Below are 12,044 nucleotides of genomic sequence, written 5' to 3'. Positions count from 1 at the left end.
GTAAGTTCTTGGTTCTCTCTCTCTCTCTCCCTCGATTCCTGCCACTGTCACTCTCACCCTCTCTCAGTAGGAGGTGGGGTATGGAATTGATGAATACAAACACACAACTAATTTCTTAGACAATGCGGAATCAGAATTTCAACAACAAAAAAACAGTTGAAGAATCTTTGAAAATGGAGTAAGCTGTTCTGAAATATTCTCAACAGGACAGAGCGCTGACCAGCACTGGTCAAACTGGGACCCCTGGCCAGGTTTCTGTACAGACAGGATTTCTGCTGAAATTTATGTTTTAGAACCAACATCACAGTTATGTGTTGCTTTGCAATGCAAGACAATTACAGCGTTCACAGCTCTGTGCGTCTTGCTAATAAATACTGAATAACTGAAAGAGAGGAGCAAAGGGTGTGCAGATACATGGGTCACTAGAGTTGGCAGTGCAAGTGGACAAGTCCAAAAAAGGGAAAATTAAATCCTTGGCTTCACATTAAGAGGCGTAGAATAGAAAAACAAGGAGGTTATCTAGGCAAGGAATGGTTAGGCTGCAGTTGGAGTAGTGCGTGCACCCTATTATAGGAAAAGGTGCAGCGTAAGTTCACTAAGATGAAGGAAGACTTGAGGATGTTAAGGGCACTTTTTTACAACTGCGGAGAAGATTAGGAGGTGAACTGATCAAGGTCTTCGAGGTTATGAAGAGTTTGGGGTAAGGTAAATAGTGAGCGATTGTGTCTGTGAGTGGACAGGATGGTAACGAGAGCAGCGAAGAGTGAGTCATCAAGATCCAGGTGGGTGATTGGAGCGTGGGCAGATACAGCAGGAGCAGCGAGATCGGGGCAAAGGAACGGCGAGAGACTATTGAGGGACGTGATCGGGACCCAGGAGAGGCGTGAGTTCGGGGCCAAGGGCCCAGGGGCAGCACGGGCCAGCACACACTGCGATATGTGTGCGCACTAGGTCTGTGCAGCAGAACTGGTCTCCAGTCGTCTTGGGAAATCCTTGCCACTGGATCAAGACCTGGCTCTGTCAAGCCCATGTGGTGGCTGGTGTGCAACGACCATCCCACGTTAAAAAAAATCCACACACAGGCATCTTCCACCCTTCAGGATGTAGTTTGGGTCCTTCATTGGAACATCTGTGAACTCATCCTTTTTTGGCGTGGAAGCAAGTCATCCTCGCTTCGAGGGACTGTCTATGATGATGATCGAGAGGGGCACTGTCACTCCACCCAAAACTTATCATAGCATGTCCTTCCTTTGACAGTTTGGATTTGTTCCAGCCGAAGCTTATCTTTTAACCTCACCGTAATAACTTCCTTTATACAGTTAAAAAGAACAGAACTTGTATTGTGTCCCATTTGGGGCACCACACTTTAGGAAGGATGTCAAGGCCTTGGAGATTGACCAGGATGGTACCATGGATGAGCGATTTCAGTTATGTGGATAGACTGGAGAAGCTGGGATTGTTCTCCTTAGAGCAGAGAAGGCTAAGGGAGGATTTGACATGTTCAAAATAATGAGGGATTTTGATGTAGAAGATGGGGAGAAATTTTCCACTGGCAGGAGGTCGGTTACCAGAGAACGCAGATTTAAGATGGGGGGGGGGTTGGGGGGGAAATGAGGACAATCATTTTTATTTTTTCCGTACAAGTTATTATGATCTGGAAGGCACTGCCTGAAAAGGTGGTGGAAGCAGATTCAATAGGAACTTTCAAAAGGGAATTGGATAAATACTTGAAAAGGAAACATTTTCAGGGCTGTGGGAAAAGAGCAGAGGGAGAGGGACTAATTGGACAGCTCTTTCATAGAGCCGGAACTGGCACAATGAGCCGAATGGCCTCCACCTGTGCTGTAAGATTCTATGAATCGAAGAACAAGTAACCGGTGAAAGGTCAGGGTGACAAAGTGAGTGTTCCATAGGCCGCGTCACCATAGAGACGCTGTCCTGAAGCATTTCAAAACATCGAGGGAGTTATGTAACACTAACTGCAGAGGCAGGAACTAAAGTTTCTTTCAAAAATCATTTTAGTTTAATTTCAAACAGTGAGTTAAAAATGTTGCGAATGAATACAATGGGTCAGAAATTCCTGACACGTCTCAAGGGCGGAGAAATGGTGGAACGCCTGCTGACAGCTGGAATTTGGGGTGGACCTTAGTTCTGTTGGGGTTCCACCCCATTTCTTGGTGACCACCATTTTGCAGGAGGTGGAGGGGTGTGAGATGGATTACTCCACCTGACAACCCCTTCATGTCGAGTGGGAATGTCTGGGGAGTTCTCTGGCTGCCCCGAGAATTCTGGCTCCACCTTGTCTAGTTTAAGCCATCCATTCTCGTACACAAACTATGGGGCCGCAATTGCTGCTCGCTGGTTTGGAACGGCCAATTTGAATTATATGTGTTTTTGCCCCGGCACAGAATTGGCCTCTTTGAGTAAAAAAATAATGTTTGTTGCGCTAACGGAGCGTTCGCGGACGTGCCGCATGACGCTGACGCGTCACGATCTTCCTCAACTTTTAAAGGCGAGGGCCACTGCGAATTCTGCAGCCTCTTCAGTGGCGCCCACTGGGCCACCAAGGAGGGTGTTGGCCGGGCCAGCAGCCTGGTCCCCAAGAGATAGGGTGGGGGGGGGCCGGGCCACGTGCCATTGTCGGGCCGACTGAAAAAAGATGGCGGCCGTCGCACTACCACCTTCCTTTTTAAGGGTGGCTCGGACCGCCAGCGCCGGGAAGCTGCCGATGCCATCACCCCTCACCGACCTTGTGTCCCTCGAGGCAATTTCACCCAAAAGGGCAGGGGCGATAAGGGGTTGGGGTACACGGCAATGACATCGTCGCTGTGCATGCGCCGCGCCGGCGCGTTAATCGCGTGGTGCGGCACAAACAACTTATCGCCACGCGGAACCCCGGGGGCACATGCAGGAGGGGGCGATCTCTGGCCGCCACGCCGGGGCGAAAACCCCGTTAGTGCCTCCGTTAGACCATCAGCAGGCCGGGGCCATTAGAGGGAGCAGCGTGTGGAGGCAGGCCACTGCAGGGAGCAGCGCGTGCTGCTGCAGGAGGGCGATGGCTGACTGCAGTGCGGGCAGGTACAGCAGGAGCGCCGAGGTCGGGGCGAAGGAGCGGCGAGAGTTCGTAGGGGGATGTGATCGGGGCCCAGGAGAGGCGTGAGTTCGGGCTAGAAGAGGCAGCACGGGCCCAGCCCACGCTGCGATATGTGTGCGCACTAGGTCCGTGCAGCAGAGCTGATCTCCAGTCGTCTTGGGTAATCCTTGCCACTGGACCAAGACCTCGCTCTGTCAAGCCCGTGTGGTGGCTGGTGTGTAACGGCCACCCCACGTTAAAAAAATCCACACACAGGCATCTTCCACCCTTCAACATGTAGTTCGGGATCTGGAATATTAGGTCCTTCGTTGAAACATGTTCCCTTTCGGCTTGGAAGCAAGTCATCCTTGTTTCGATGGACCGCCTATGATGATGATGAGTGCCTCCAGGAAGCGCTAACGGACCTTTCTGAGAGGGGTAAATTTCAGCCCTTATGTGTCCTTGTTTGCCTGAAGTTCGGTGTAACTTCCCTCTAATCAATTGCCAATGCATGCAATCGATTAAGTTGATAACAGTTGACGAAGGCCATCTGGCAGTTAATGAGGTTGTGCGCAGATTCTGATTGAAGCCGGACAGAGTGGAACCAGCCATCGGAGAGCGAACCAGATTATCTAACAGTACTGGGTGAAGCTAATCGATCCCAGACGGATTCAGGACCTAAAATGGCTCCTTTAGGCACTGCAAACGCGTTAAGGTGGCGGCTTCCTTCAAACCATCAGGGTCTCCGATACCTACAGGAAAACCTATCGCCAGACCCACCAATGAAATATCAGTCTTTCCTTAGTGTGATAGAGCACCACCTAGTGGACTACTGTGGTAATGTAACTACTGATGTAAATAATAAAGGATCATGTGGCAAAGTCACATGATGACTAGTTTGGTATTGGAGCCCTCTTGTGTAGTGTGTTTGTTAGTGATGTCGTAAGAATATATCACACTTAGCTGCACAAGACTGACTGCAGTAAACGGCTGGTGTTTGTGGTTTGTTGGCAGACATTTTGGTGAGCAGCTGCAACTTTGACCATGGAATGTGTGGGTGGACGCAAGAAAAAGATGCCGGACTTCACTGGGAGCGAGTTCCTGTATCATCAGGTAATCACAATGATTGAACTTATTAAACCATTTCTTGCACATACTCTTAAGTAGGTGTAAGTAGGCAGACCAAATAACTACAATAACAACTTGCGTTTATTTAGCCCCTTTGGGGTAGAAGATTACCCAAGGTGCTTCACTGCAGCGTAATCAGTCAACAATTGAGATATAATGTGGGGCAACTGAATGCTTGGCCAAAGGGGAAGGTTTTAAGGAGGGTCTTAAAGGAGGAGAGGGAGGGGGGAGATGCAGGAAGGTGCAGGGAAGGAATTTTGGAACTTGGGGTCGAGATGGCTGAAGGGATTTTGTGATGCATAAGAGGCCAAAGTTGGAGGAACACAGAGTTCTCTGAGGGTTTCAGGGCTGGAGGCCGTTAGAGATAGGGAGGGGCAAGGCCGTGGAGGGGTTCGAACACCAGGATGAGAATTTTAAAATGGAGGCTTTGATCATAAGACATCAAATGAATGGGAAAAGAAAAGGACTTTTTACATAGGAGTACACGGGATGTACGACACCGCAACAGGCCTTTCGGCCCAACCAGTCCATGTAGGGTTTATGCTCCACTCGAGCCTCCTCCCGTCTTTCCTCATCTAAATCTATCAGCATAACCCTCTATTCCCTTTTCTCTCATATGCTTGTCTAGCCTCCCCTTAAATGCATCGATACTATTCGCTTCCACCACTCCCTGTTGTAGCGAGTTTCACATTCTCACCACTCTCTGGGTAAAGAATTTTATTCTGAAGTTCTTGCTAAGTTATGTACACCAAAGTCCTTGAGCAGGAGATGACGTTCACCGATGCTGGAAATCTGTGGACAGCTCCCAGTGTCACATTACTCAGGCCGATTCCAAGCTCCCAGACAGCATTTAAGGGGAGGTCACACGGGTGACCTCCATGCAACCTGGACTTCCCTAAAGCAGCAGGTTTATCAGTTTTGCCATTGCTAGGCTCATCCAGGCCTCCGTACTCGCTGTCAATGCTTACTGCATCCTCAGAGCTAGCCCACAGAACGCAAGAAGAACGGGAAACTAAATGGACGTTTCAAAGACCCATTTTTTCCGACCAGTTTCAATATCTAAAGTATCCTGTTTCTTTTAATTAAAAACCTGCCGTCCTTACCCAGTCTGGCTTATATGGGAGTCCAGTTCCGCACACTAATGTGGTTGACTCTTATCTGCCCTCTGACATGATCTGACAAACCATTCAGTTGTATAACAGTGATGGGTTTAAATGCCAGCCCACTCCAGGACTTGGACACATAATCTGGGCTGAGGCCTCAGTGCAGTTCTGAGGATGTGCAACATTATTGGAGGTGTCGTCTTTCAGGTAAGATGTTAAACCGAGGCCCCGTCTGCCCTCTCAAGTGGATGAAAAAGATCCCGTGACACTATTTCAGAGAAGAGCAAAGGGAGTTATCCCCAGTTCCTGGTCAATATTTATCCCTCAAGGAACACCACCCAAAACTGATTCGACTGTGCATAAATTGGCTGCCGCGTTTCCTACATTACAACAGGTACTACACTTCAAAAGTACTTCATTGACTGGTGTAAAGCGCGTCATGAAAGGCACTATATAAATAATAATAATAACTTGTATTTATATAGCACCTTTAACGTAGTAAAATGTCCTAAGGCGTTTCATAGCAGTGTCATAAGACAAAACAGATAAATTTGACACCGAGCCACAAAAGAAGAAATTAAGGCAGATGACTAAAAGCTTGGTTAAAGTGGTAGGTTTTAAGGAGCGTCTTAAAGGAGGAAAGAGAGGTAGAGAGACAGAGAGGTTTACGGAGGGAGTTCTAGAGCTTAGGGCCTAGGCAGCTGAAGGCACGGCCACTGATGGTTGAGCGATTATAATGAGGGATGTTCAAGAGGGCAGACTTTAAGAAGCACAGACATCTTGTGGGATTGTGAGGCTGAAAAAGATTACAGAGATAGGGAGGGGCGAGCAATTTATAAACAAGGATGAGAATTTTGAAATTAAGGGATTGTTTAACCGTTGTTTAAATGCACGTGAGTCCTTCCCACCTCCCTCCCACTTTCCCTCAGAGGGATCTGTTCCAAATTTATGCTGGAGTAAGAATCACAGTGTAAAGAGGATCTCGTCTGAATTTCACTGTAGCTGCTGGGCCAGCATGATGCTTGCTGAAGGTTGACACGTGGCTTCTGTGTTACCAACACGAGGGGGTTAGAATGTCCTCGGCAGCTCTGCACTGGAGGGAAGCTATTATTTAAACCGCTTTGTAGGACCAATTAACTGAGACAGCGGGAGGCCGATGAGGGCAGACACCGAGGGCAGTGAGATGTAGGGACAGGTCAGGATGATTGACAGCCCGTCCAGCTTCTGAGCATCCAGCTACAGAGTCACTCCTCCACATGACATAGACGGTGACAGATGGCAACCAGAGAAAAGCCAACATTCCCCAATTAGAGAGTAATGCTTGGATAGTAACCTCAAAGGTCCATAATACACATGTGTGCTCACAGTAGCCCAGCAGACAGGACAACAATTCAGAAGACTCTGAGTATTGAATTAAAATAGCCACATGTTCCAATTGATTACCATAACAACTGTGGCACAGTGAGTTCAACAGAGATATCCTATCACTTGATTGCCTTTGTAGCTGACTGATCAATGCTAAGTACAACAATTAATGTGGAAAGCCCTCCCTTCTATTTACTCATCGAGTTGCGTTTTGTAAAAAAAAGACTTGTATTTCTATAGTGTCTTTCACGACCACTGGATGCCTCCAAGTGCTTTATAACCAATGAAGTACATAAGAACATGGAGCGGAGTAGGCCATACGGCCCCTCGAGCTTGCTCCGCCATTCAATACGATCATGGCTGATCTGATCATGGACTCAGCTCCACTTCCCTGCCCGCTCCCCATAACCCCTTATCCCCTTATCGTTTAAGTGCAGTCACTGTTGTAATGTGGGAAACATGACAGCCAACTTGCGCACAGCAAGTTACCACAAACAGCAATGTGATAATGACTAGATAAACTGCTTTTGTTATGTTGATTGAGGGATAAATATTGGCCCCAGGACACCGGGGATAACTCCCCTGCTCTTCTTCAAAATAGTGCCATGCGATCTTTTACATCCACCTGAGAGAGCAGACGGGGCCTCGGTTTAACGTCTCACCTGAAAGACGGCACCTCCGACAGTGCAGCCCTCCCACAGCTCTGCACTCGAGTGTCAGCCTAGATTTATGTGTTCAAGTCCCTGGAATGGGACTTGAACCCACAACCTTCTGACTCAGAGGCGAGTGTGCTACCCACAGAGCTATAGCTAACATTTGAGTGCACTTTGTACACTTTAGTCCGAGCAGCGAGCCCTCCTGGGTGACGTATTATACAGCTTATATGCAATTCTAAACTCCCATCTACACTGTTGCAATGTTGCGTTTGAAAAAGTAATCCTCACTGGAACTGTTCCTTCTAGAAATCTGAAAGAAAGAAAATAAGAATGAATTTCTATAGCGCCGTTCATGATCTCTGGACGTCTCGAAGTGCTTCACTGACAATGAAGTGTAGTCACTGTAGGGAAACGCGGCAGCCATTTTGCACACAGCAAGCTCCCACAAATGGCAATGAAATAAATGGAGCATTAAATCTGTTTTCGATGTGGGCTAAGGGATAATTGTTGGCCAGGCCACCGGAGAGAATGCCCACGCTCTTCCTTGAATAGTGCCGTTGGATGTTTTACGTCCACTTGAGAGGGCAGACTTGGTTTAACTTCTCATCCGAAAGATGGGAGATCAGAAAGAACCTTTTCCTTTTCGCCCCCAGCTTTGTTGCCTTTTTAGATAGCTTTGTATAAGTGATGGTGATATCATCAGGAGACCGAGCTTGAATCTGACAATGTGGGCGATTGAAGTTAAAGTTTCTGATGCAAATGATAATTTAATCAGATTGTCCGTTTGTGAAAATTCATTCAATGGATTGTTTTTCTGGGTATAATTAGTCAGGAGCACAAACTCGTTTAGATATTTTGAATCTGGAAGGGAGATTCAGTTTAGGCTTTCAGAAGATATAAGTTTCGAACGTTTCTACGTCTTTTGTCCTTATCCCAATTCCTTTCACCAAATGAGATATAGTTATTATTTTTCCCAACAATCACCTCACTTGATATCAAATGTATTGATTCCCCTGCTTCTTTGAATGAAGAAATCTACGATAAGTTGTGAACACAATGAAGACATGCTTCTTTCATACAATTCGCACGAGTGGTGTGATCTAACCAGAAATCAGAGGGTATGGTGGTGTCACGGTCCTGTTACTGGACTAATATCCAGAGACCTGGACTAACCCCACCATGGCTATTTGATCATTCAAAATCTGGAAATAAAAGGTAAAAGTGACCATGAAGCGGTCAGATTGTGGGTAAAAACCCAACTGATTCACTAATGCCCTTTTGAAAGAAAGAACTTTCATTTATATAGCACCTTTCACAACCCCCCAGCATGTCCCGAAGCACTTTACAACCGATGAGGTACTTTTAAAGTGTAGTCACTGATGTAATGTCAGACTCACGGCAGCCAATTTGCACACAGCAGTGAAATACATGACTAGATAATCTGTAGGGAAAGGAAGGGAAACCTGTTGGCCTTACCCGGGCTGGCCTGTATGGGACTCCAGTCCCACACCGACACGATTGACTCATAACTGCCCCATGATGTGTTGTGGCAAGCCAGTCTGTCGCATGAAACTGCTATTGCAGCAGTCACAGAAGGCGGCCCACCGCCACTTTCTCAGGGCGTATAGGGATGGGCAATAAATGACGGCCTTGCCAGCAATGCCCACATCCCGAGAATGACTAATAATAATAATTTTAAAAAGCAGAGACAAGCTTGGAAGCCCAGCAGAAGATCAGTGACAGGCTAGAATTAATCCCGAAATTAAAAACAGAAAATGCTGCAAATACTCAGCAGGTGTGGAGAGAGAAACCGAGTTAACGTTTCAGGTCTGTGACCTTTCGACAGTACTGGGAAAAGTTAGAGATGTAAAAAGATTTAAAGCAAGTGCAGGGGCAGGGAAAAGGGTTAGGGGTAGAATGAACAAAAGGGAAGGTCTGTGATAGGGTGGAAGGCAGGAGAGATTAAAAGACCAAAAGTATGATAGTACAAATCAGAAGGAGATGGTAATGGGACTGTAATGTATTTGCTTCATGGGTTCTTTGCTTAAGAATTCATAGCAACACATTGCTATTAAGAACTAGCTGGTTTATTAACAAAGGTTTAATAATCACACTATACATTACCACTCCATCCACTAGGCTCACAACTGCATACCTCATCGTGGATGACCTAGACCCAACTGACTGGGGTTTTATTGAGCCTTGTGAACATCACGTGACTGGCTAAGCCACGCACAATGCAACAGCTCTACAACTCTTTTTGGGGCCAAAAAGTAAACATTAAATCAAGTGCCCCCCGATCTGGGGGACACCCCAAACATTTCCCAAGGCCCTTTTTTTTTGTGTTTTTATTTTGGACTCTAAAACCATAATTTACAAATGCCCCCTATAAAAGGGGGAGGGGGACACTAAAAACCCGGCAATTAAAACAAATTAAACTTTAAAACATATAAAATCAAATTAAAATTTGGTTGCCGGGGGTGATGATGCACTCCAGTCCCTTTGGCGCCCACCTCTCGCGGAAGGCCGCGAGCGTACCGGTGGACACCGCGTGCTCCATCTCTAGGGACACCCTGGCTCGGATGTAAGCGCGGAAGAGAGGCAGGCAGTCGGGCTGAATGACCCCCTCGACTGCCCGCTGCCTGGACCGGCTGATGGCACCCTTGGCTGTGCCCAGGAGCAGTCCTACAAGGAGGCCCTCGGACCTTCCCGCAACAGCTCTACAAACCTGTGAGCATTCATTACAGGGACAAGTAAAGAAACAAAAGAGTGTCGCGGTGTAAATGGGAATGGCAGAATCATCAACAACTGCCATGTGAAAAAATAGGAGCAGAGGTTTCGGTCTGAAATTGTTGAACTTGATGTTGAGTCCAGAGGGCTGTAAAGTGCCTCAATGAAAGATGACCTCTTCCTGGACTCAACATCGAGTTCACAGATGCTGCCCGACCTGGTGTGAGTAGTGCCACCATTTTCTATTTATATTAATAGAGATGTTTCCTCTTGTGCGCCGAATCCAAAACTCAGGGTCATCAATATAAGACAGTCACTAATAAATGCAATAAGGAATCATATCATAGAATGATAGAGATGTACACTCTTTATTACCCAGAGAATGGTAATACATGTGGAACTTGTGACCACATGGGAGGCGAGTAGCATAGATGCATTTAAGGGGAAGTTAGAGAAACATGTGAGAGAGAAAGGAATAGAAGGATCTGCTGATGGAGTGAGATAACGTAAAGGGGGAGGAGGCTCGAGTGGAGTGTAAACACCGGCACAGACCAGTTGGGCCAAATGGCCTGATTCTGTGCTGTAAATTCTATGCAATTACACTTAAATGAAAACAGACATTTCTCCCACAAAGCTGTATATTTTGAGTCACTAAATTCCAATTCTGAGCCCTGTGTTGTGTTCTGGAATGTTGTGCTGACGTCGGGCTCTACCGACATTCATGAAGAACAAACAGCCGTGGTGAGCACTGGCAACAATTATCTTGCATGTTAGTGCCAGAATTATATAAGGAACTTACAACAATCAAAAACAATTCAGGCACATTCCGTTGCTAACTAGCTGTTATCAATAAATGATGCAGCATTGGTGGCTGTTGCATCAGACTTCGAATGGTAGAATTATTCAGGACAGAAAGTAGCCATTTGGCCCATCTTTGAATAAGCGATCTAATTAGTCCCAATCCCCCTGCTCTTTCCCCATAGCCCTGCAAATAAATAGCCAATTTCCTTTTGAAAGTTACTATTGAATCTGCCTTGTGCATTCCAGATCATAACAACTCACTGGTTACAAAGAATTCTCCTCATCTCCTCTCTTTTGTCAATTATTACAACAGTGACTACACTTCAAAACTTCAAGGTCATGAAGCAGAGGCAGGCAGTCACAGCAATTCCCCTGCAGATTCCACACACTCTGGCCCTGTGGATGGCTGTTTTGGCCAAGCCCATGAGTTCTATTCGGGCAGTGGGACCATTCAGTGGGCAGCACTCTCGCCTCCGAGTCAGAATGTTGTGGGTTCAAGTCCAACTCCAGAGACCTGAGCATAAATATCTAGTCTGACACTCTGGTGCGGTGCTAAGGGACTGCTGCACTGTCGGAGGTGTCACCTTACAGATGAGACATTAAACTGAGGCCCCGTCTGTCCTCTCGGGTGAATGTCAAAGATCTCATGGCACTGTTTGAAGAAAAGCAAGGAACTTTCCCTGGTGTCCTGGCCAATATTTATCCCTTGAGCAACAGCACCAAAATTAACACATTGCTGTTTGTGGCAATTTGCCTACATTACAACAGTGACGACACTTTATTGGCTGTCAAACGCTTTGGGATGTCCAGGGGTCATGAAAGGCGCTATATAAATGCAAGATCTTTCTTTCTAGAGCGTAATCAAATTTTGAGTTGCAGTGTCCTCCAGCCCAATCCTTGCACCCCTCCCATTGTACCTACATAAGAACATAAGAAATAGCAGGAGTAGGTCATCTGGCCCCTCGAGCCTGCTCCGCTATTTAATAAGATCATGGCTCATCTGATCATGGACTCAGCTCCACTTCCCTGCCCGCTCCCCATAACCCCTTATCTCTCAAAAATCTGTCGATCTGCGCCTTAAATATATTCAATGACCCAGCCTCCACAGCTCTCTGGGACGGAGAATTCCACAGATTTACAACCCTCTGAGAGAAGAAATTCCTCGTCTCAGTTTTAAATGGGCGACCC

At 46.8% G+C, this 12,044-nt stretch overlaps 1 protein-coding gene across 2 annotated transcripts in view; it reads left to right on the top strand.

Annotated features, from left to right (window-relative positions):
- The window catches only part of npnta (nephronectin a), a 101,948-nt gene that overhangs the window by 71,837 nt on the left and 18,067 nt on the right, over positions 1–12,044 (top strand). For both annotated transcript variants that reach the window (XM_070872645.1, XM_070872635.1), the window contains one exon: positions 4,088–4,186. In XM_070872645.1, the coding sequence (XP_070728746.1) occupies positions 4,088–4,186 (99 nt within the window). The remainder of the gene's footprint in view (positions 1–4,087; positions 4,187–12,044) is intronic.

This window comes from Pristiophorus japonicus, chromosome 2 (genome assembly GCF_044704955.1).
Source record: "Pristiophorus japonicus isolate sPriJap1 chromosome 2, sPriJap1.hap1, whole genome shotgun sequence".
In the NCBI taxonomy this organism is placed as follows: Eukaryota; Metazoa; Chordata; class Chondrichthyes; family Pristiophoridae; genus Pristiophorus; species Pristiophorus japonicus.
The sequence above is the reverse complement of the archived record's forward strand: the minus strand, read 5'-3'. Positions and strand labels throughout refer to the sequence as shown.